The sequence below is a fragment of the Atta colombica genome, unplaced genomic scaffold (assembly GCF_001594045.1).
Source record: "Atta colombica isolate Treedump-2 unplaced genomic scaffold, Acol1.0 scaffold141, whole genome shotgun sequence".
Lineage (NCBI taxonomy): Eukaryota > Metazoa > Arthropoda > Insecta > Hymenoptera > Formicidae > Atta > Atta colombica.
In genome coordinates this window covers 2265905-2290343 of record NW_017259230.1, presented here as the reverse complement: position 1 = coordinate 2290343, position 24439 = coordinate 2265905, and the positions used below count along the sequence as shown (strand labels likewise).

At 30.0% G+C, this 24439-nt stretch overlaps 6 protein-coding genes across 8 annotated transcripts; 4 read left to right on the top strand and 2 right to left on the bottom strand.

The window, feature by feature from the left end:
* Positions 1-260: 260 nt before the first annotated feature.
* On the top strand, positions 261-3452 carry LOC108684965 (COP9 signalosome complex subunit 4). Its single transcript, XM_018189537.1, has 8 exons — positions 261-458; positions 522-601; positions 1559-1677; positions 1768-1904; positions 1986-2100; positions 2162-2351; positions 2422-2799; positions 2876-3452. Exons 1-8 carry the CDS (start codon positions 376-378, stop codon positions 3007-3009), a joined length of 1236 nt encoding a protein of 411 aa, XP_018045026.1. The 5' UTR covers positions 261-375; the 3' UTR covers positions 3010-3452.
* Positions 3448-7220, bottom strand: LOC108684966 (voltage-dependent anion-selective channel-like). Of its 2 annotated transcripts, none has more exons than XM_018189538.1 (6): positions 7132-7220; positions 6036-6384; positions 5827-5948; positions 5453-5561; positions 5161-5369; positions 3448-4734 (listed from the first exon to the last, which is right to left on the bottom strand). In XM_018189538.1, exons 2-6 carry the CDS (start codon positions 6353-6355, stop codon positions 4643-4645), a joined length of 852 nt encoding a protein of 283 aa, XP_018045027.1. In that variant the 5' UTR covers positions 6356-6384; positions 7132-7220; the 3' UTR covers positions 3448-4642. The 2 variants fall into 2 exon arrangements, with proteins under 2 accessions (XP_018045027.1, XP_018045028.1); XM_018189539.1 differs by having other exon boundaries at positions 6036-6370; positions 7132-7205.
* A 2078-nt stretch (positions 7221-9298) lies between these two features.
* Positions 9299-13424, top strand: LOC108684898 (protein msta-like). Its single transcript, XM_018189435.1, has 9 exons — positions 9299-9561; positions 10013-10071; positions 10525-10744; positions 11009-11259; positions 11506-11673; positions 11979-12205; positions 12518-12728; positions 12919-13064; positions 13140-13424. Exons 1-9 carry the CDS (start codon positions 9547-9549, stop codon positions 13370-13372), a joined length of 1530 nt encoding a protein of 509 aa, XP_018044924.1. The 5' UTR covers positions 9299-9546; the 3' UTR covers positions 13373-13424.
* A 679-nt stretch (positions 13425-14103) lies between these two features.
* On the top strand, positions 14104-18703 carry LOC108684925 (protein msta-like). The gene is made up of 7 exons (XM_018189468.1): positions 14104-14237; positions 14666-14861; positions 15162-15389; positions 16570-16854; positions 17604-17888; positions 17979-18189; positions 18386-18703. Exons 1-7 carry the CDS (start codon positions 14188-14190, stop codon positions 18685-18687), a joined length of 1557 nt encoding a protein of 518 aa, XP_018044957.1. The 5' UTR covers positions 14104-14187; the 3' UTR covers positions 18688-18703.
* A 1078-nt stretch (positions 18704-19781) lies between these two features.
* LOC108684878 (erlin-2-B-like) lies at positions 19782-21401 on the bottom strand. Of its 2 annotated transcripts, none has more exons than XM_018189403.1 (5): positions 21295-21401; positions 20917-21044; positions 20666-20855; positions 20301-20559; positions 19782-20208 (listed from the first exon to the last, which is right to left on the bottom strand). In XM_018189403.1, exons 2-5 carry the CDS (start codon positions 21022-21024, stop codon positions 19782-19784), a joined length of 984 nt encoding a protein of 327 aa, XP_018044892.1. In that variant the 5' UTR covers positions 21025-21044; positions 21295-21401. The 2 variants fall into 2 exon arrangements, with proteins under 2 accessions (XP_018044892.1, XP_018044891.1); XM_018189402.1 differs by lacking the exon at positions 21295-21401 and adding an exon at positions 21202-21280.
* LOC108684877 (trafficking protein particle complex subunit 13) lies at positions 21260-24438 on the top strand. The gene is made up of 11 exons (XM_018189401.1): positions 21260-21314; positions 22104-22151; positions 22463-22631; positions 22727-22811; positions 22912-23039; positions 23121-23238; positions 23367-23463; positions 23634-23860; positions 23933-24033; positions 24106-24253; positions 24329-24438. The coding sequence occupies exons 2-11, from the start codon at positions 22109-22111 to the stop codon at positions 24419-24421; spliced, it is 1209 nt and encodes a 402-aa protein (XP_018044890.1). The 5' UTR covers positions 21260-21314; positions 22104-22108; the 3' UTR covers positions 24422-24438.
* The last annotated feature ends 1 nt before the right edge of the window (position 24439 follows it).

Below are 24439 nucleotides of genomic sequence, written 5' to 3'. Positions count from 1 at the left end.
AATAATAATAAATATAATAATAAATATGAGCAACAAAAGATTTTCCATATTAGGAATATTTTATAGACAAATTCTTCTCATGATTAATTAATTATTATGTAATTTATACTTAATGCTTTTTTGTTTAAAAATAGATATACGGTATTATTATCGATATTTACTTTGTGGATGTAGTACAGAACGAAACCAAAAACATTTAGCACGTTATCCTTCAAAAATATCATCAACTAAGTAGTACCTTTATACATTGTGGCGCTGATAAACGAAAGCCTGAAACGCGAGCATGTCCGTATTCCGTGAGCATCTCTCGGAGCCTTTCTCTACTCAAGAAGTCGGCAGCAGCAGCAGTGGCAAGTGAAATTATCGCGAGAGAAGATGGTGGTGACGGTGGCTTACGTGCGTCAACAACTCAGTAATTTGGCGCATTCCGGCGGTTCCCACAAAGATCAGGCCGAGAAGTACGTCGAGTATAATCAAGCTCCAATTCAATTGTATACTCACGGCGAACTGTTTCTGTTTAGATACCGCGCAACTCTGGACTCGATATTGTTATCTTCCGGCGAGGAGCTAGTAGATGCTCTGAAGACATTCATCGAAGCAAGTACGTTATTTTTATCCCGCTGGCACTTCACACTCGCGGATACAAAAGAAACATCAAGTGGAATCTATAAAATATTCCGAAACATTGCGGGATTTAACACACCGCAGACAGGTTATAAGAGGATTGCAGAGCCTTCAGAATGGTCCCCAGCTAGTCAAATATTAGCAATTTGCCAACAAATTGTTGGTAAATTCGATCAGAAATTTCAGCAAATTGGTATCAACTATGTCCATATTAAATTTGTGTCTTGTCTCGACAAAATTTGCAGATGTGAGAGCACATTGTTGACAAAGCTAAGCAAAGTTGAATCTTACTATCAATTTGCTGTCAAGTTGTAGCATACTTTATATGATTTTTATCAACAATTTCTCATCAGTATGCTTTTATTCTTTGTTATTCATAGAATGCTAAAGCCTATGATACACAAAAAACTTAAGCAGTAAGCAAATCAATTTTAGACAGTTACCTTATATTGTTTAAATTTTTTTATACATAACCTTTGGATAGAATGATGTTTGTCGATTTATGTTATTAAATAGAAAGTATCCTTTGTTGAATATCTGCTACCAATTTGCTGATATTATTGAATATAAAATTATAAATAATTTTTGGTTAATCCTTTTATTAACAAAATTTGTAACAAACATTTAAGAAAATTTATTTTCGACTGATTGGAATTTAAAAAATAGACACATGAAAGAATATTATGATTGCAAAATATATCTATAATAACAATTTAATATTGTTTTATCTTAAGGTAATATAATGTTAAAGTATTCATGTAATAATAATGTAATTATTTTTAATACACACAATTAGGACACAATTAGAATACTGATCATAGTTTAACATCACAATACATATAATTGATGTATTATATTTTGCATGTTATCAATACATGAATGTATTCCACATTCAGAAAGAAACAATATGTTTAGATAAATTTTTATTATATAGTTGTGAACGAAAACGTGAGCCTAGTTATTTCAAGACAAGTGTTGACTGATGTCAGTAGCCGTTTACTGTTTTTGCCTGATGAGATATCAAAAGCTGTTTCACATTATACACTGGACAAGGTAAATAAATCTCTTTGATTGATCATGAAGTAAAAATAAACATAATTTATATATTAAAGTGTACTTTGATTAAAATAATTGTTTATGTAGGTTCAACCACGTGTGATTTCCTTTGAAGAACAAGTAGCTAGCATAAGACAACATTTAGCTGATATTTATGAACGTAATCAGAACTGGCGAGAAGCTGCAAATGTTTTAGTTGGCATACCACTAGAAACAGGGCAAAAGTAATATATACATATGTCAAGTCTTGTTGTTTGAACATGTGATATTATGAAATTAATTTTATGTAATCAATATCGTTTTAGGCAGTATACTGTTGATTACAAACTCGAGACTTACCTTAAAATTGCAAGATTATATTTGGAAGATGATGATCCAGTACAGGCTGAAGCGTTCATCAATCGAGCATCACTTTTACAGGTATAATTTCTTTAACTTACTTTCTTATGTTTCAGTTATTTAACTTTTTATCATTCTATAGGCCGAATCTAAAAATGAACAGTTACAAATCTATTACAAAGTATGCTATGCAAGAGTATTAGATTATAGAAGAAAGTTTATAGAAGCTGCTCAGAGGTACAATGAGTTATCATATAGGTCCATTATTCACGAAGATGAACGCATGACTGCTCTTAGAAATGCATTGATTTGCACAGTATTGGCTTCTGCAGGTAAATGATTAATCAATATTGCACATGTTTTATTCTTTGGAGTGTTGTTCACATTGATTTTTTTTGACAGGACAACAGAGAAGTCGGATGTTGGCCACATTGTTCAAAGATGAACGCTGTCAACAACTTCCTGCTTATTCAATTCTTGAGAAAATGTATTTGGATCGTATCATTCGGCGCTCTGAACTGCAGGAATTTGAAGCATTATTGCAACCTCACCAGAAGGCATGTACTATCGACGGATTAGGCTCCACTATACTTGATCGTGCTGTTATCGAGCATAATTTATTGTCTGCTAGTAAATTATACAACAACATTTCCTTCGAAGAATTAGGTGCATTGTTGGATATTCCACCTACTAAAGCGGAAAAAATTGCTAGCCAAATGATTACTGAAGGCAGAATGAATGGATATATAGATCAAATTGATTCCATAGTACATTTTGAAAGTAAGTTGCTTTAAATTTTTTAATGTATGTATTGCTCTTTATATAGAATTAGAATTTAATGTCTTTTCCTATACAGCACGTGAGACCTTACCGACATGGGACAAACAAATACAATCGCTATGTTATCAAGTGAATCAAATAATCGAGAAAATAGCTCAAACAGAGCCAGAATGGATCGCAAAAGCAATGGACGATCAGATGGTGCATTAATATAGATTTTGTTTAACACAGAAATGTCAAATGAGGAATACGGGAATCATTTACAATATGTACACGATACACAGCCAGCCAAAATAGTAAATATTTATATAGCTCATTGTTGAAATACTAATATCGTCTGAAGCACATCATTCATTAAATTTGATTTTTAAATAAAATCTTTCGTCCAAAAAGTATATCCATATTGTTTTTACAATTGTGTATTTGAAATATGTTAAATGTGTATTACATCCTTAATGCTGTAAAATTTTACCACAATTTTTTGTAACAAAAAAACTAAAAAATTAATATAATTTTATCACACACACAATACAAATTTACTCAAAGGAAATGTTAAAGGGTTGTTTATTTGCAGTCGATTTAGATAAAATCATTGTAGATGAAAAAAAAACAAAGTTCTTCTTGTAAATAAATCACATTCGTACTTCGTAAAACATTTTTTACTGAACCCATACATAATTGGTAATAATAATTATCAAAGAGAGTAAAAGCCGCTTTTATCTCACAAACAATTATTTTCTATATAAAATAAAGCAGTGGAATTATATATGCAATACATATATGCAGTACGTATGTCTTTTGAAAATATGATCATTATCATTTAATATTTATATATGTGACTACAAATGAAAGTTTTATAAAGGAGTATATTTTGGTTAATATCTGAGGACATCATAATTTAGCCAAACTGGCAGTATTTCTTAACAAGGATTAGATATTCCAACAAGAGAATGGCATGTTCTAATTATAATCTATACAAGTAATAATTGCATTATTTATATGAATTAGAGAAGGCATCATATTTTTATATTAGTACATGACAATATCAAATCAAAAAATTGCATACATTTACTATCAATCAATCGCATCGTTATTAATATTTGATTGCATAAAATATGCACGTCATATATTCTAATCTGGTCCTATCCAGCAAGAGATAAGATTAGTGATTTACAAAGTTAGATATCTGATTAAAATAATATAACATTTCATAAAAATATTTTATATTGTTTGAAAATTATATTTTTCACATATAAATGTGATAATCGCAAATATAAAGTAATAACATAAAAGTATAACATAAAAATATTCTTAATATATTTACTGTCTGCAAAGCAAGCAAAGAAAATTGTTCATGTCACAAATACCTTCTTTTTATCTATTATTAAATTTTTATCATTTTTACTATTGCCTTTTCTTTTTCGTTTTATTTTACATTATATAGAATAATGTATGTACTTCAATGTAACTTTCGATTTTGATAAAAAGGATTTTAACAGGACTAACAAAAAAATTGCGTGTAGAACTCCAATACGACAGTACAAACTTGTATGCGTAATTGCGATTTCATATTGTTTATAATGATACTGATAAAAATGAATGTTACTGATTCATGATCATAATTATGTATAATATAAATTAACGTGTTTGTCAATTAATCTCAAATGATATTTTGTGGAATCTATTCAAGGATCAATCTATCTACATATTATAGATATACTTTATTTGAAGCATGTACTGTCACGCCGATTTTTTTATGACACGAAGGTCATAAAATATTTATTATGGGATAAATTTTTTGCTTTTTTTTGAAGTAATAAGCATTACTTTATAAGATACGTATTTATGCCTGAAGATCTAATGCAACGCCATATTTGTGGCCACCAGAGCCAAAGTTCTTCCCATCAATGTTTGTAGAAAGTGTCAAAGTTACACCTGTAAATATTCAGTTATTTAGCGATGTTTATTAACATATGAATAATAATGTATTTGCTTTTGTGGAAAGATTTATTAATTTAATAAACTTAATAATTATCAAAAATCCTTATTTAACTTCATAACTGTATATTGCAAAAATTATTATAGCAATTGTGAAGTTGTCACTCTGCCAAAAGTTTATTCTCTATTTAGTGTGATTCTCAGAATATAAGTTATTAATAGATAGATATTTTGCTAATATCTTGAACGAAAAATATGCTTTTTCTCATTATACTTATACATTGTGACATGTTAAAAATTTTCGAATTTATAAATAAAATTATTTATAACAGATTCACGTTGCATTTTGCACTTATTGAAAATTTTACGATACCTTTTTCTAGTAATCTTTTAAACAAAAATATTTTTTAAATAATTACTCACCATTCCGCAATTTTTGTTGATATCCCAAACCTATTTGAAGATTAGAATTCACTTTGGCTCTAAGGCTAGCATCATTATCAAGATTATACTTTGCGCCAATACCAAATTGTGTTACATTATTAGTGGAATTGTATACCAAATTGATTGCTCCTTCCAAATCCGGTTTTATTTTATGATAAATGGAGCTATTAAACTCACGACCATTATCCCTAAAATATATTAAATATTTTATTTAAATGTTAATAAAATCGAATAAATGTCTTACAGTCTCACACTTTTTGTGATTACTTACACGGCGCTATGAAGGGTAAAATCAGAAGCAGTAAATCCAAGAGCAAAATTATTCCTTGTGAGTTTGTTTCTCTGTGAGTCAAAGGATGCCTGATAACCGCCCAACCATCCTGCAAAATACAGCAATATATGGATTTAAACACTTTCAGATAACATAATTAACATTTATCAAATGACAGGCTTACTTTTTTATTCATAAAACATTCAATTTGTTCAAAAGGAAATATATGTTTGGGACAAAGGAACAGGCACATAGAAGATTAAAGATCTAAAAGTTTTTTTTTTTCAAGAATTTTATGTCAAAGAATAAGATTGATTAATATTGTCAAAATTATATATTTAATGTTATTAAAGGATATATCTATTAAACCTTACCTTGATAACCTACGACAGTCGAGGCATAAATTAAAGGTCCAGCAGATAAACTAAGATCAAAGTCAGCAGTCGCAGATACATTTTCATGTTTGTAAGTACTCTTCAGTTTTCCGGTTTTGGAACTGCAAATATCAGAAGAAAAATGAAAGATCCAAATATTATAAATTATAGTATCATTTGAATTTTTGATACTTGCAAAGATATCTTACCCGGTTTGTGGGGAGAAAGTACAGCTGTAGCCAACTGTGAGACCATTGAGTAATTTATTGGCAAGAGTGACTTCGGTCCCGAGAGTATTGTCAGTATTCCATTTTTCACTAAACGTTAATCCATATTCCTTGAACTTGTATTTAGTTTCCAAGTTACCAAACACCTTTCCGGTGTCCTGATTGGACACACCACCACAACAGAACTCTACATCAGAGTTAGTCTTAGTTTTCACATCCAGTTTAAACAGACCAAAGTGATAGCCTTGACCAAATACATCACGGGCACTCTTTCCTAGGTCGTTGTACGTTGGAGGAGTCATATTCTACAATGTCTTCTACAATAAAATATCTGTTAAATGAAAATATCTGTTTAATGACCAGTCTCTACTGATGAATAGATCTGATTGCTAGCCCAGAACTGATTGAAAAAGGACAGAGAGCTCGATATAGATAACCATAATAAAACAGCAGGCTAAATTTAATCCGAGATACATATGCAACAATGTACTCTGCTCTATATGATATACATGTATTATTCCATTCAAGGAATGAAGCAAAATATTTACACATGGGAGAATGGAAATATGCCACGATGTAGGTCTGGAAAAAAGGGAGGCTCTTTCTAAATCATAAAAAGAAAGTCACTATCATCAAAACTCTAACGCAAATAAATTCACGATGATACGATATCACGAGGTACGAGCCGCAATGCACGTACGAATAGAATAGTATTGACCTGTCTCGCAAGTATTACATAAGCTTGACCAACCGATATGTCGCGATCGTTCAGAATTCTAACTTAGAAATCGCTCTACACGTCGTCGCACGTCAAGAAATCAGCCTTTATTCGTCCGATAACGTGACTCTTCTCGAAAAATCCAATCCCGCTTGACGTTTGGCTGAAAAATGCGTCACACAAGCCACGGCAGACGACATTGTAATCGCGACATTTCATGCCGGTTTCCCGAGAACGTGCTTTTCGACTAGCTTCTCTCTTGCGCTTGATACTCTACTCGGACTATTTTGCGAATCTCGAGGCTCCTGGCGATGAATTTTTTATTGTGGGGATTAAATTCCCAGGCAATGATATACTTACAGTCCTGATAGACACGAGAGACGCAACTCTTTCACAGATACGTACAACGTTGCGAACAGTTGCAGGAGACGAGACGGAGAGAGCAGGAAAGAGCAGGGAAAGAAAGAGTGCGCAACCTATGGACTATGCGCATGCGTATCGACGTGGTGTGAGAAAAAGCACCCAGCCTATTTCTGCGCGAGGCGGCACGATAGTGTTCCGCATCGGCGTTTGGATTTGAATTGTGCGATCGAACTGAAAACGTTTGAGCTGCGAGTTTGCACTGTTCTCGGGACTATCGAACACCTCGGGCATTCAGACGAATCCGAGCGAAGATGTTCGTATTAATCTAATTAATCGCGAGCGCAGAGCTCGACTTCGATCTAAAATCAGATCGGTTCAAACTGTTCGAATCTGTGTCTGCTGAGTGGTTTGATTAAATTGGGAATAATTTTATAGGCAGAATTGTTTACAGAAAAAATTCTGTAATTATACAATTCTCTAAGCTACAATTATAATTCTAAATTTAATTATCCTGTAAACTAAAAGTAACATAATAACAATAATGTTATAATTTCATACTCATATTATTATATATGTAAAGGGGGAGGCTCCCTTAATTTACATATTTACCTATAATTTTTCTAAATTATATAATTTATCGTCCTAATTTATCCTAATCTATCCTAGCAAACGAGAATGAATTAAAATGAATCGAAATTTTTTTTCTATCCGAATGCGTATTTTAAATAGCGAATACTTTTTTTTGGACTTAATTAGATTCAATTAGATTCAATTGGATGGTATGGATTGAAAAACTGCATTTCCTATTCAAAATTTGAATTGAATAGTATTCACAATTGTGTTTGTGTGCACAGAAAAAATTAATATTATTTTTAGATTGAAAGGCATAGAGATATGCTCCATGCAATTCCTATAAATAAATAAAAATACATTCAGAATTGAAAAGCATTCATTTTAACATTCATGAATCAATATTTCTGAGAATCTGAATCCATTTCAATTCATTCTCGTTTGCTAGGATCTTATCTCTCACATGTTTCAATAAGTGCGCAAATTTATATATGTATAATACTATATATTTCAATGTATATTATATAGATTTATATGTCAATACATTAATATAATTATATGAAAATTCGATCTAGGTAGTTACTCGGATTACAGCAGATGATTGAACGTCAGAAGGCAGATCATTAACATTCGAGAAACTGTAATTTCGTAAAATAAAATTATAAACAAAAATAACTAGAATCCCTTTCGACTTTTTGTCAAGTTTTTGGTATACAGTGTTTTTATATAGTATACCAAATAATATGCGCTTTAATTTAAAAATAAGATCTCTAATATAAGTTTTTAAAATGATAATTTTTTAAACTAAGAAATTTATTTCTATTTTTGAAAAAAGATTATTATAATAATTCATTTGAAAAGTTACAATTTTGTTTAAATTTCAAAATATTTTTCTTTAGCATTATCATTGTTCACCAACATTGTGATAGAATCTCAACAATATGACGATGAAAAGATGTGATCATATGATCAAACTGAATGATGATCGAACAGAGTTTTGATGCTTTCAAATAAAATGATAATTTTTTAGATTAGATAAATGATTCAAATACGGATAAAGTTACTGTCCCGCAATAAATGTTGAAGTTGATAATTATTTTGTTCATATTTTTAGTGATTCTCATGAGAGAGAGAGAGAGAGAGAGAGAGAGAGAGAGAGAGAGAGAGAGAGAAAACTTCTCAAGCAGAACAAGTCATGGTAATATCAAAATGATGATAAAATGAATTATAAATAATATTTTGGAGTCATTTTGATATCTTTTTAATGTTATAATGATTTGTTGTTCTGCTTGAGTTTTTATAAAATTATTTTACACGCACATTATAAAACTTTATGTTATTAATATATTTTTTATAGGATTTGGTTGTGTACTTTGTAGTAACAGAATTAATGTGGTTTTATTAATAATTGTCAATTTCAAAAATTATTATTAGAAATAAAATATGTGTTAGGATTCCCTTAAATATAAAAGAAAAGATTCATTATTATCAGTTTGAAATAATGCATAGTCACGATGGATCTGCGGAAAATGATCAGCTTTTGGATGTTTCTGTACATTTGGAGTCCCAAAAATACATCGACTGCGTAGTCACAACGTTTCTGATCGCAACATGTCGTATCCGAAAGTTGCGAAACAAATCTCACTATTCGTCTAGTAGAAACTGTAGGTTGTACTATTGATAGAGCTTAAGTGCGATATTTTTAATAAGTCAAGAATATAAAGCCTTTGGTAAGTACGATCTCTGGCTCAGTTCAAGTACGGGTCTTTAATCGATGTGGTATCAACAACTCATCGACGAAGGAAGTTAATTGCTTCTCGTTATCTTAATTCTCAACTAAGCATGTCGCAAGAATCGGTATGTCGCAGTGATACTTGAATCAAACTAATTAACTTAATTTTATATATATATATATATACGCGCGCGTGCGTGCGTGCGTGCGTGCGTGCGTGCGTGCGCGCGCGCGCGCGTGTGTGTGTGTGTGTGTGTGCGTGTGTGTGTAAAACTTATCAAATGATACTTGAACTAAGTAAATATTTTATATTTTTTGATTATGTAAAGAAAATTAGGGAGGATAAATTCTAGAAACATTTTACAGCAAATAAATTTGGCTAATTGAATTAACAGCTAATTGAGTTAATTAGAGTTTGACGAAATTTACACCCTAATTATTTTTACGATCTTAGATATTCTTATCTATTTATAATTTTCACGAGAGATGTTAAAATTTGTAATATTAATCCGTGTAATTTACGATATAATAATTTCAGTTTTAGCAACACACGATTTCGTTTTCTGATTGTTTTAGCAAAGTGGCGTATCTGCATCGCAAGCATACAAAGTGCTGCAAAATGAACAAGTTGGCAGGTAAGAAAAAGTGAAAGAGCTGATAAATTCAAAGCTGAGATAAAATGGGATGTCTACGAATAATTTTAAATTAAATGAGGAAGTATAATATTCTTAATAAGAACTTAATAAGAACTCATAGTGCATTAAGCTGTTTGGTTTATGCATTATGCTTAATCTGAATTAAATGAAACATTTGCAAAGGTACCGGAGGAATTAATAAATACACGGAATTCACACGGTAATATAAACTTGTAAAATCATCCAAATATGATATGTGCAAAGTAAAATAGATTTGCCAAAGATAGAATTTAAAAAGTTCATGATTTTAAAAAGAAATACATCTGCTTTGATGGCAAAGAAAATTACATCAGCACTTTTCTAAATTGGATTCTAATTATTTTAATCACATATGTTTGATCACATATGTTTTATTAAAGTGTTTATTAAAAAAAATTGCATTTAATTTGACAGATATATGGTCGCGAATAGAGAACTATATGCTGGTGAAGAAATCGTCACGGAAATGCCCTTTGTCATTGGGCCGAAGGCATATACATATCCCTTGTGTCTCTCCTGCTTTACACCTTGGCCTCCTAAACCGAATGACAAACCGCTATGTTCCAAGTGCGGATGGTCCATATGTGGTCAAGAATGCGAAAATGCTTCACAACATAAAGATTACGAGTGCCAGGTAAATAAGATTTTAATTGAAGAGCTTTTTTCGAAATTTTCTCAAATTCTGCGAAAAATTGTGATCGTAAATCTTTTCAATAAGTGAAGAGCTATAAAATATTGGAAAGTTTGCAGTATAATTCTCATTTTAATCTTTATATTTATATAAATATATATAGTTATAAATATAAATGCATATAGTTATAGCTTTCCTTAATTACAAAAGGTCTATTTCTTCTTGATATTGTGTTTTGCATATCTAAAGATCTATTTTCTTTGGCAGGTGTTTGCACAGGCAAACGAGAAGTTTAACGTAGACGCCGCGCTGGATGGGAATAGCGAAAACGGTGTTCCGCAATTAGAATGCATAACGCCGTTGAGACTATTGTTGGAATCGGAGAGAAACGTCGAAAGATGGAATAAAGAGGTAAAGGATATGGAAGCGCATAATAAAACAAGATGTCAAAAAAGTCAGTGGAAATCAGATCAAATCAATATCGTAGATTACTTGAGAAAACGGCTCAAACTTGATAGGTATATTTATTGCGGCATTTTACTAAAGCGGTTCCTAAACAATTAATATTGTTACACAATATCTAATATTGTGTAATATTATTAATCGTATGGAGATTTATTGAGCTTCTAAATTGTTCGTTTTAAATTATTTAAAAGTGGCATCAATAATACTGTACAAAATTATTGTGTGTCTAGGAACCGCTTAATATTGTTTTAATGTGGAATTGTATTATTTGAAATGGAACAGTCAATAAATATTTGCAGATTCTCGGAGGAGTACATACAAACGATATGCGGTATTTTGGAGATTAATACGTTCGAAGTTCGGACGGCGAAAGGATTCAGCGCACGTGGTCTTTATCCAATAGTTGCTATGATGAATCATTCATGTGTTTCTAACACATCTCACAGCATATCGCCAGTTGATTATAGGTACATCAATTAATAATCGTTATCTATGAATTACTTAATGAAATAAAAATGCAATTCTTTGTAATAATACTAGATACTAAACATTTGTAATAATACTAGATACTAAACATTTACTATCAACAAAAAATTTAAGCGCGGTATCTTAAACAACAACATTTTATTTACTTGTTACATGCTCGTGCACAGTCCTTCCTCAATTAATTTACACACTGAGCGATCCTTCAGGAAATCTCACACGGTTTATTATGCTGATGAAGATAACTCCATATTAAATGCAAATAGCAATTATACACGCCATTCTACAGGATACGGCTGCGTACTACACTTAAAATTCCTGCGGGCGGTGAACTTTACGCGAGTTACACTCATTCATTACTTCCGACGATCCTACGGAGAGAACACCTACTCGAGGGCAAACACTTCGCTTGCGCGTGCCCGCGATGTTCAGATCCTACGGAATTGGGCACTCACATGTCCTCGCTGAAGTGTAACAAATGCGACAATGGGATTGTTTTACCACTGGATTCTTTAGGTATCGTGCAATGTCTATTATAATATTTTTTTTCTTTTAAATTAGTTGTTACATTAATTGAGCAAAATCAAGGATTATTGAAATAGATATAGTTGAGCTCATCATCCTAATCATGCAATAATGTTTCTTATACTTATTTTGCAATAAATAAAAATAAACATGAAATTCTTTCAGTGTCAGGAATTGAAATTGTATTGATTTCAATATTTGGCGATTCCGTATAACATTGACATTAGATAGAAGTTTTTTTTCAAACCTATTAACGTTTAGAATATAAAATATTACGCCTTTATAATTAAAAATATTTGCCAGATTCGGAAAGTACATGGAAGTGTACGCATTGCGATTTTTCTACCAACGGACAAGCAGTACGAAAAATTCTCCGGATCATTCAAGCGGAAGTAGACGCCGCTGAAGCAATCAGTGGAGCTGATGGAGCTGATGCGATTTACGAAAGGGAGACCGTTATGAAAAAGTACCGATTAATTTTACATCCTCATCATGCCTTTCTTTCAATGTTAAGGTAAATTAATTAAATTCAACAGAATTAACTTTATTTTATCGAGCTTAACTTGTTTCGCCAAATTTACAATAACCGAAAATTTAATAATAGATGCGTAGCTTAATGAATAATTTTTATATTATATATGTATTTTTTTTCGTACACTTTTCATGTTATAATATTAATAATTCCTAAAAATAATATTTCTTAGACACTCATTGACTCAAATGTACGGTCGAGTTGACGAATACTTGTTAGACGATTTGCCAGATGTTGTATTGGAGCACAAAGTCGATATGTGCCGTTTATTGCTTCAAATATTGGACGTTGTGGAGCCGGGGTACAGTCGTGTAAGAGGTATGTGCTTCTTAAGTGCGTTTCCAATTAGAGAAAAAATGTTTGGATAACTTTATTGTCTTATCTTTTTGACAGGCATGACGTTATACGAATTACACGCACCGTTACTATTCTTGGCTAAAGGTCAGTGGAATGCCGGTGTCATTGACGAGGCCAGACTAAAGTCCAAAATGATAGAAGCGGCGAAAATCCTAAAAGAAGCGGTTATGATATTAAGCCTAGAATCGTCAGAGACGTCCGAAGGACAAATAGGACTCGTCGCAAAAGAATCAATAATTCAACTGGAACAGTCTATAAATGATTTATAAGATTTATCTTTTGTAAAACCTCGTTACTTGTACAAACTTATTTATATTAATAAACGCTATACTTCTTGAGATTTCTTATTACTAATAGCCAATTCCATCTGTTTATATTTATTAATCAAGAGAAAATTATATGGAAAATATTTATATCTAATTCGCAAGAACTTAAACACATAATAAATAAATATATATGTATAGCATATATATGATTGAAATTGAAAACAGGATAAACTGAGAAATATCATCCTGAAAATCCTAAATATACACACAAATTTCTTTTAAATATTATGTGTAATATATTACAATGACTTAAAATAGTCTTGATTATTATTGAATTATTTTCGTATAGAATTGAGAATATCTCAATAATTAAAAGAATGGCAATTAAAGAAATTTATACAACATTTTAAGAATATTTTTGATTTTGTATCAAATATATGTATACATATTATAAATATAGCATGTGTATACAAAAAATTTACATGGGATTTTTTTCAACAGTATGAGATGTCTTGAAAAGATATTTAATAGACTTTTCTTTTTTTGTTATACATATATAACATACTTAATAGAGCAATTTTTTAAATTTGAAGTTCTTATTCAAAAATAAAGAAATTTTTATCGTTTTGTTGTAACTGCCAATGCGTGCATCACATTCTGCATACTAACATTACAGATTGCGCGCGATGCCATGCGATGTCTAATAATACAGCGTATCGTGTGAGTGCCTAAGGAAGACGGTTCGTATTACTGATGCCTGCTTACTGATGCCAGTTACGGATCGACTATTGCTAACTTGAAGGAAGTAATCTGGAGACATGACACCCACTGCGAAGTATAAGATTGCGCATTCGAAAAAACTTGGAAGGTATAATTGCAATTACAAATTAGCTATTTAGCACAATATTAATACGTTTGCATAATTTATGTACATGTCTATCAATAAATATAATCAATATATAATCAATGTATAATCAAATTGTAAACTTTGTTACAATTTGATTATACATTGATTATATTTACGAAACATATGATCATTTGAAAATATTATCTTATCATTTGCAAACACTCTTGATTTTGTCTTTCATTAAATAATTTTGAAAGGAATTATAGAATTAATATAGAAGAAATGAATTCCTTTATATGTTTATGATTTTGTCCTTAAAATAAATTTAGTACTTTTTGCATTTACAAAATAAACATGGTTTGTGCTATATATTGAAGTAATTACATATTTATTAATTTTGCATAATTGTAACTATTTTTGTAATCTTATATATATCTTTTATTTATAAGGTATCTCGTAACAGCTAAAAACATAGCATCAGGGGAAGTTATAATTCGGGAAGAACCGATCGCAGTTGGTCCGATGGTGTATAAGAAGGATTGTTTTTGTTTTGCCTGTATGCGCACGTTACCAAAAATTGGCGAAAGAAGGCAGTACGCTTGCTCCAGATGTAAATTTGTGCCACTGTGCAGCGTAGCATGCGAGGTAATAAACTGGAGTACATTACATCCGTAATTCTCTCAAAGAAAAAGAATTTATTATCATACGAGAAAAGAAATATATTCGCACCATGATGGATAAAACTTAAAAACTCTTACAAGCAAGATTACTTGAGAAAAATGTATGCAATAAGTAACTGTAAATTTTGTTTATCTAAGATTTGCTTATCTAAGAAAGACAAAAATAATATAACAAAAATAAAGTTTGAGAATTGCTGCGTGCGTTACATAACACTATGATACTTTCGAATTATCATTTTTAATCTTCTTTTTCTTATCTTTGAAGATACGAATAAATCATCATACGAATGAAGAATGCCAAATATTTAAAGATAATCGAGATCTATTAACAGAAAATGGAATTGATGCAGCAGGAATTTTATTGGCCTTGCGGTTATGGATAATAAAACACAAGAATCCAGCTATGTGGGAAAAAATAGATTGTATGGAGGCTCATTTGGATAAAAGGATTGGCACGTCCGTTTGGAGGGACAGAGAAGTCAATGTTGTGGACGTGAGTTTTGCATAAATCAGATTTTTATATATTTTGAATGTTTAATTCACAATTTATTACGTAAAATAAAAGAATAGCGTAAATATTGTTAAGATATTGAGTTGAATAAGTTCTGCGGAATTCTATTAGCTCAAAATTATATACAGAATATATATATATATATATATATATATATATATTTGTTGTGAAATTTTCGACAATCTGACGTGAAAGCTTAAAGTTTTTCTTAAATGTTTGTTTTAAAAAAAACGTATGACTTTTTGTTATCAAGTTACACGCGGATTAAATGTTATAAAAGAACATTCTGATTTTGATTGCTTATAACTCCGTTAAAAATCATCGTATCGTAATTAATAAAACAGATTCTTAAAGCTGAAACATTGCTCTGGTGTGCAATTGCCAATTTAAAAAAAAATTTGAGCTAAAAATGTGATATTATTTTTTCTATTGCGCAATATTTATAAGGATAGTTATAAGGATAGTAATATCATATTTTTAACTCAAATTTCTATATATTTTACATTTAAAAAATTAGCATGATACTATTCGATAAAACAATATTTCAGCTTTAAGAATCTGTTTTCTTAATTACAATAATTTATGGAGTTATGAGCAAAGTCAAAATGTTCCTTTTTATTCTCGCGAATAATTCAAGAATAAAAAATTGTAGAAACATTTTTAAAAAACGATTTTGTAAAGAAAATTCCAAACTTTCACGATATAGATAGTCAAAAATTTTCGCAAATTTATTTGATAATTTGACACATGACAGATCCATAAAGTGAGAAGAAAAATTTCCTTTTTTTCAGCTCGTAGTTTTCTATATATAAAAATTATAAAACTTACATGATTATTTAAAAAATATAGTAACCTTTTGAAAGTAGAGAGCTTTCAAGCTTTAAAATCTTTTTTTTAATTTTTTGAAATTTTGATCATTTTTAATGAAGATATATAATTTTGCACTAACAACCCAAGCAGAACAGCAAGTCAAAATAATATTAAAATGAATCAAAAATGAATGAAAAATGATTTTTAATGATTATTTTGGAGTCATTTTGACTTCATATTGATATCATGACTTGTTGTTCTGCTTAGGAAAATACCACAGAACTTTTGCTCCAATATTTACCAAAAGATATTGACCCATTCTATAACGTGCAGTATTGTGTATGTAACACAGGTAATTCGAAGGCTTCGTTGGCCGGCTGAGATTAAGCCGCCAAACACGGAATTAATGCAGAAATTGTGTGGAATTTTGGATGTGAATACTTTTGAGTTGCGATCACCTAGTGCTCTTGATGGTTTCCTTCTGCGAGGTTTATACATTGAAGCAACTTTGATGGCTCATGATTGCAGAGGCAATACTCATCTCACCGTAGACGACAATTTTCAGCTTACTGTTTATGCAAGTGTAGCAATCAAACAGAATGAACCTATCCTTTTCAATTATACTTCGTCGTTGCTGGTCAGTAATTACATAAATATGATGAAATTAATATGTTGCTTTTTTTTGCTGATATTTCAATATTATTCAAAGATTCAATTTAAGATATATTCAATAATATCTAATGATTTAATTAAAAGCTGCCTTTTTATCAAAAACATTTTCATTGTCGTTAGATTTAAAGATTCTTATTATTAACAATATCTATCTATATAAGTGAATTTTAAAATATTTTTCTTGTTTTAAATATATAAACACTGTAGTGTAAAGTCATAGAGTCTTAAGTCATAGAAAATTAACTAATCACAGTCGAATATGAAAAGAATAATCGATTATGATTGGTCAATTTTCTACGACTTAAGATCCTACGATTGCTACGATTTCTATTGTAGACCCCGCATAACATAGTAACAATCACAGAATTATACACTGAAAAAAATATTTTAATTTCAAAGAAATATCTCTTTGTTCGTATTAAAAAAAATTATTTCTTTGAATTAATGAAAATACAATTCTTCGAATGTACAATATCTTATTTCTTTGAATGTACAATATCTTATTTTCAAAGAAATTTTCATTGAACCAAAGAAATTTTTTTGAATACGTAAAGAGATATTTTTTTGAAATTAAGATTTTTTTTTTCATTGATTCTTTTTCGATCATTATTTATCATCGTTAAACACAATTATTTCATCTTTATGTTACACTATACTGTGTCATCTGTGTCTCTTGCTTGGAATTAATACTGGATTATCAATATATTTAACTAGGGTACAATTGATAGAAAGGATCATCTTCGAGAAGGAAAGTATTTCGAATGCGAATGCTCTTTATGTACTGATCCATATGAATTGCAGTCGCATTTGAGCAGCGTGTTATGTCCGCGTTGCAAAAAAGGATTTATAGGCGTACAAGATACTTCCATCGTCGATCCATATGAGCGAAGTCGATGGCAATGTCAAATGTGCAAGAAAACCTACGGCGGTCGTTTAATCAGAGCTACGTTGAACATATGCAGAACACTTATCGACGAATGTGAAGACGTTGACATAAAAGTTCGTGATTATATAAATTGGAAATATATTTAGAACTTAACATTTTTTTTCATAATCATTATAGCAGTAATAATAGCTAATATTTTTTAGAAGATAGACAGTTTGCTTAAAAAATTATCCCGATCGCTGCATACCAATCACTTCCTAATGTTATCTTTAAAGCAGAAATTATTAACGGCTTGTAGAAAAGAAATAACATCTCTCAATCCTCAAAAAAAGGTTGTACAAAAAATGTTGGATACATGTAAGGAAATCTATGATGTCTTAGATATAGTAGAGCCAGGTATATCACGTTTAAAAGGTATCAATATTGCTTATTTCTAATTATTAATTCTAATTATATATTAATTATATATTATAGAATATAAAAGATTCTGATAGCAAATTGTAAATATGTAGAAAAAATAAACAGTAAATTAATAAATAAATATTATAACATTTTATAAAAGTATTTTTATATAATTACGAAAAATATTTATCAATATTATAAATTTCAGGCATAATGTTATACGAGATGCATTTACCTATAATAATATTGGCAAATCGATCTTATTCCGCACGTGAAATTTCTTCAACGCAGCTGACCTGTCAATTGGAAGAAGCTAAAGATCTTTTAAAGAAAGCTCTGACTATGCTTCTTTTGGAACCATTGACTACGCCAGAAGGGAAATTAGCTAAAAGAGCATTGGAGGAATTACGGACACTAAATCAGAATATAAGTGACGTTAAATCCTTACCATTGAAGGAGCCCAAAATTCATATGCGTAGAATGAAGGAACACCATAAAAAAGTCAAATGACACATTTTCATTTCATTTCATCCCAATATTTCTCAACTTGTTAAATTTGAAAAACGATTAATTTTTCCTTGTGAAAAAGGCAATGCCAAACATATTACATATATATTAAATAAACAAAAATTTGTTTTCCTTTAAATTTGGCATTAATTTTTTTTATTCTCTAATAATATATCAGAGAGGGAGAGAGAGAGAGGGGGGGGTCGGGAAAGAGACAGATAAATGAACAATTTTACCAATTATATATTTTCATATAAAAAAAATCGAAGTACAGTTATAAATGAAAAATTTAATAAAAAATACAAACTACTACAAAGAGCAGTGTTGGCCGATTTATTTGCCGATTTTCAGCTTGGTTTCTACATCTTCATTCACGTTGATCAGCGCCCAGATGTCGATTGGCAGGAACCGAGGGGAACCAAGTTGAAAATCGGCCAAAATGTGCAAGTAAATCCCAACACTGTTTTAGAGATTAATAATCATAAAACATAAACCATAACATAAATTTAATATTTTAAATATTATATAATTTTAACATTTTTATCTCATTTAAGAAAACAAGTCTTTTCTTTGAAGAAAAGTCGTTTCTAAAATAGTTATTGGAGTTTATTGATAACTATAACTAAATTTTATTTCAATTCTCATTTTCTCAAGTCTAGATATATTCTTTTTTGTAATTATATTATAATTATTATAATTTATGATTGTGTAGTTATCACATAATACTTTATCGTCTTGTATTAAAGAAACTGTTTATGTATAATAAAAAAGATATTATATATTTGTGTATTCATAATGCATTTTCTTATCTACATGGATTTAATACATTCATACAAAATTTTAATCTCGTACAATTAATTTGGAGGAATAAGTAACACTCCGAAATTTTAAAATTGTGTGTATAGTCTATGTTTGTAATGTTTTATATAGAAAAAAATGTGCCTGCGCACAACTGGAACTTGTAAATTTTTCAAAGTTTTTCAATTTTTTATCGTAAAAGTTTTTTGTTCAAAAAGATAAGATTCATATTTCATTTTATGTAATAATAATAATAATAATAATAATAATAAGATATAAATTGTAGCATTGTTCATTGCTCATAACTTTTTCTCTTCAATATTGCTATTAGATTTGAAATTGACATCATTCAAACAACTTCCATATGCAAACATTCTTGGAATGTCTTGCCCGTAATATATTTTCGTATTGTGTGCCAATGACTCGTACTTCTTGAGCTCTAAGAATTCTTGAGACAAAAGTAATTTATTCGCCTCAGCTTGCATTTTCATCTGGTAAAATTCTGCATCAGAACGACTCTTTTGTCTTGCTAAATGCATCTCGTCCTCTATCGCAGCCATTTGCTGCAGGGATTCTTTCTCCATAATTTTTTGATTATATTGAATCTTTGCAACTTGCGCTTCTTTTTCAGCTTCAATAATGGCCTTCTTACGATCAGTCTCAGCATCTTTTTCCACTACTTTCTGATGTTGTGTAGATATCAACAGTTTCGTTTTCTCTGCTTCCCTGAACAATTCAAAGCAAGTTAATATATGAACTATAAAAACATAAAAAAAATTGAAACTTAAAGGAACTCAATTAATTAACAGAGTACTTACATTAATTCATAGTTCTTTCTAATTGTTTCAGGAATTTTCGGCTTTGTTACTCTTACAGCTTGTATGTTAAGACCAGGTGCTAATTCATTCAAATCTCTTTGAAGCGCAGTCTTTAGATTTTCATCAATTTGATCAAACAAATCTATGTACACTTCATGTAATGTATGTACAGAACAAAATTGATTTAATTCATGATGTACTTTGTTAAAAATTAAAGTGCGATCGTAATCAGCTGTGAAATTTCTCACCATGTTGTAAACTAAACAAGAATATATGTATTAATATATTAATAAAAATATATAATAATAAAAATATATAATATATCAATATTCTTAAAAATTAAGAGTGACTACTTCACAACTTACCACTATTTGCATCCAATATATTTACAACTTCTATACGATCAAAGTAAATTATAACACCACCACTAGTTCCACATGGCACATTCTTCACTTCATCTGTTTGTAGTGTTACTTGAACTGAACGATATGTGGTCAAAAATGGTATCATCATGTGAAATCCTGGATTACTCACTTGAGGTAACAGTGCACCACCCTGACAAATATTCAGAGTTAAAAGGAATAAGACTATTGAAGATAATGGAAAAATAACTTACTCGAAAGTACACCCCTACATGACCTTCTTCAATGCGATGAAGAGAGAAGTTAAATACTATTACAAAGCACACAAGAAAACAGATTGCTATGATTCTTTGGTCAAACATAGTTGCTCGTTTATAATACACTGAAAAAATATATAGAAAAAGATGATATGAGACTAAATATCATATATATAAGCAAAATCTAGAGGTGAATCACTAGCGAGCGGCTTGAAATAACAGTATTGCGCGAAGGGATAGTTACGTAATGAACAAGCGTAAAATAATAATTATATAGCGTACAATTAGCAAATCCACCGGCTGCTGACACGATTCTTCAAAATTCGAAGCACCAAAAGAGGTTATCTTTTTGGTAAATGCATCAAGCAAGCATACCTTCATCCAGAGGACGGAAAGTATATATTACAATACGATAATAAATATGTAATTATAACTATAAATCACAACATGGTCCATTAAGATCATATTTGTGAAATAAATCCCTCGACATTTCTATTTTAACTGATAGCTATAGCGCATTCATTGATTCATAGCGCGTTCTTTCAACGTCTTCAATAAATATATCGACTTAGGACAATATAATCGTCGGAAATGATGGAAACTACATCAATCTTTTTAAAAGATATAAATTATATATATTACATTCTCTTTCTTTTCATATTTCTTTTATTATTAAAGTGTCTCTGTAAAATATTTGCGATATATGTTGAAAATTATTTTATCATATTATGCAAAAATGCCAAAAATCAGTCGAATCAATTTACTTAAAAAGTAATATTGCAATTAACAAATATCGCATTATTAATTCTAATAATTTCTAAAAATAAAGAACTAAATCCTTTAAAACTATATTTTAAATTGTATTGAAACTATATTTTAATTGTATTGAAATAAGTTATAATGTCGACTTGATCGATTAAAAAATTAATTTTCGATTTATTGATTAGTTTATTTTTTTAGCGAAATCTTGTATATTTTTTACTTTTTTTTTCTCTCTACTACCCAATAATATGTGGCTGTTTTATTTCAAGTGTAGAAAGCATCTAAAAGTGTAGAAAGTACTATTGTGGTGCAGTTACAAATCTGACATAAAATAATAAAGGTTTCTGAAGTGACATTGATTTAACACGATGATATATAAATAATTTAACCATGTTTGTTTAATATTTTTTTCGTTTAAACAGAAAAAATGGAAGTCAAAGCGAAAAGTGAACATTTGCTAACTTTGAAAGGTAACTTGTCACGAAGTAGTAAGAATTATATTGCTTTTCAATATTTAGACTACCCAGATAGAACACAGAAATCATATGATGTCAGAAGAACGTCATCATGACGTCTTTCTGACATCATATGTCAGACTTTATTTGTCATTTTTAATTGACAAAGTTATAATGACATTTTTTTAAATATCATAACTTCTATGTTTTATCTAGAGATAGAGAGTATTACTATTTGATACATGTACAACAATTTTTTAATTGGAGAAATGATAGAAGAGAATTATATTCATTAATAAAATTATGAACAAATTGTTTTTTTATAGTAATGAGATTGACACGACCTACCTTGGCTAGTCCCATGGTTGTCACATGTGATTCTACAGACTTGCCAGGTAATACATTGAACAACGAACTTAAGAATGATTGTACGACATTGCAAGGCATGGAGGCACTCGCTATAGGACAATTTATGGTATTGCCTCAAAGTTTTGGGTATGTCTCTTGCCTGAGAATTTTTTTTTGCGTTTAATAACAAGAAAAGTATATGTTTCAACAAATATTGAAATTGATATTTATTATTATTTCAGAAATATATATTTAGGAGAGATATTCTCTAGTTATTTATGTGTTCACAATGGCAGTAATCAAGTGGTAAAAAATGTTACTGTAAAAGTAAGTTCAAATTATACATTAAGATTTTATCTCAAGTGATCTTATTTGACAAATGCATTTCTATATTTTCTAACATTGTACACATTTCTACATTTTATAGGCAGATTTACAAACAAGTACCCAAGTTATTCCACTCTCTAGCAATAACCTGGAAGGAAAAGAATTAGCACCTGACAGTACAGTAGATGAAGTTATTCATCATGAAGTTAAGGAAATAGGTACCCATATGTAAGGATATTTATAAATTTCTGTATTAAAAAAATTCATTTTTTTCTTCAAATGGAAAATATATCTTTCTTGTATTTCTAGATTAGTTTGTGAAGTGTCTTATACAAATCAGATTGGACCTTTACTATCATTTAGAAAGTATTTCAAGTTCCAGGTAGTTAAACCGCTTGACGTGAAGACTAAATTTTATAATGCAGAGGTAATACTTAAGTATTCACATAAGTTATACTATGATATATTAATATTCTTATGTGTGTATGTGTGTGTGTGTGTGTGTGTGTGTGTGTGTGTATTATTTTCGCGATTTCATGATAATATTTATTAAAGTCAGATGAGGTATATCTCGAAGCACAAATACAGAATCTAACAGCTGGGCCAATTTGCTTAGAAAAAGTTGCTCTTGAATCATCCCACTTATTTAGCGGTAAGTTCTCATTGACTGTGAATGTTGACTAAAGTGTGTATTCATAATTATATTTAAGAATATCATAAGCCAATTAAAGAATCGTATTAGCATCTTTAGATAGTTTTGAAATAATGTGATTATAAATACTGGTTAAAAAAGCCTTAAACTCGAAACACATCATGTTTTAGTGACTACATTAAATACAAACGACGAGGGAGACTCTATCTATGGAAGTGTAAATTTATTAGATGCAGGCTGTAGTAGACAATATCTATATTGTTTAAAGCCACAATTAAGCTTGTTAAAAGATCCGAAAATGATGCAAAATGCAACAAATATTGGTAAATTGGATATTGTGTGGAGAAGTAATTTGGGAGAAAGAGGAAGATTGCAAACGAGTCAATTGCAGAGAATGGTATGTTGTACTATTCTTCAATGAGTACGTATAAAAGTTATGTATAAAATAACTAACATACTTTTGTCTCAGGCACCTGAATATGGAGATCTGAGGGTTATCATAAAGGATATTCCTTTAAAGGCTTATCTTGAAGAACCAGTTAATTGTACATGTCATATAATAAATACATCGTAAGTGTGACTACAGTACAAAAATACACAGAATTATCATGATAATAATAATTCTTTCATTTCTTTATACAGAGAAAGAAGTATGGAATTATTACTGAGTTTAGAGTCAAATAATTCCATAGCTTGGTGTGGGATGTCTGACACAATAATTGGCACTTTGAAACCTGGAGTTTCCATGGATATACCTCTCTGCTTCATTACTCTGGATACAGGCATTATCGTGAGTAATTTATTTATTTATGAGAATTATGAGGATGCATTTTAATGCATTTTACTAAATATTGCTCTTTTACAGACTATTTCTGGTTTAAAACTTATGGACACGTTTTTAAAAAGGGTCTATGATTATGATGATCTAGCACAAATTTTTGTTAATCAATTGGATTGAAAAATACACATAACAAGA

Bases quoted from the DNA above. Each gene is read 5' to 3' on its own strand.
- LOC108684965 (XM_018189537.1), top strand. From the start codon at position 376: ATGGTGGTGACGGTGGCTTACGTGCGTCAACAACTCAGTAATTTGGCG. The intron at 602-1,558 runs GTACGTTATTTT...TTTATTATATAG, and splicing joins GAAGACATTCATCGAAGCAA to TTGTGAACGAAAACGTGAGC. The intron at 2,352-2,421 runs GTAAATGATTAA...TTTTTTTGACAG, and splicing joins CACAGTATTGGCTTCTGCAG to GACAACAGAGAAGTCGGATG.
- LOC108684966 (XM_018189538.1), bottom strand. From the start codon at position 6,355: ATGACTCCTCCAACGTACAACGACCTAGGAAAGAGTGCCCGTGATGTA. The intron at 5,949-6,035 runs GTAAGATATCTT...TGATATTTGCAG, and splicing joins ACTTTCTCCCCACAAACCGG to TTCCAAAACCGGAAAACTGA. The intron at 5,562-5,826 runs GTAAGGTTTAAT...TGTATTTTGCAG, and splicing joins GACTGTCGTAGGTTATCAAG to GATGGTTGGGCGGTTATCAG.
- LOC108684898 (XM_018189435.1), top strand. The intron at 10,745-11,008 runs GTAAATAAGATT...TTTCTTTGGCAG, and splicing joins ATAAAGATTACGAGTGCCAG to GTGTTTGCACAGGCAAACGA. The intron at 11,260-11,505 runs GTATATTTATTG...AAATATTTGCAG, and splicing joins AAACGGCTCAAACTTGATAG to ATTCTCGGAGGAGTACATAC.
- LOC108684925 (XM_018189468.1), top strand. From the start codon at position 14,188: ATGACACCCACTGCGAAGTATAAGATTGCGCATTCGAAAAAACTTGGA. The intron at 15,390-16,569 runs GTGAGTTTTGCA...TATGTAACACAG, and splicing joins GAGAAGTCAATGTTGTGGAC to GTAATTCGAAGGCTTCGTTG. The intron at 18,190-18,385 runs GTATCAATATTG...TATAAATTTCAG, and splicing joins AGGTATATCACGTTTAAAAG to GCATAATGTTATACGAGATG.
- LOC108684878 (XM_018189403.1), bottom strand. From the start codon at position 21,024: ATGTTTGACCAAAGAATCATAGCAATCTGTTTTCTTGTGTGCTTTGTA. The intron at 20,560-20,665 runs GTAAGTTGTGAA...ATTCTTGTTTAG, and splicing joins TATATTGGATGCAAATAGTG to TTTACAACATGGTGAGAAAT. The intron at 20,209-20,300 runs GTAAGTACTCTG...TGAATTGTTCAG, and splicing joins AGAAAGAACTATGAATTAAT to GGAAGCAGAGAAAACGAAAC.
- LOC108684877 (XM_018189401.1), top strand. From the start codon at position 22,109: ATGGAAGTCAAAGCGAAAAGTGAACATTTGCTAACTTTGAAAG. The intron at 23,040-23,120 runs GTAAGGATATTT...TTGTATTTCTAG, and splicing joins AAGGAAATAGGTACCCATAT to ATTAGTTTGTGAAGTGTCTT. The intron at 24,034-24,105 runs GTAAGTGTGACT...TTCTTTATACAG, and splicing joins TGTCATATAATAAATACATC to AGAAAGAAGTATGGAATTAT.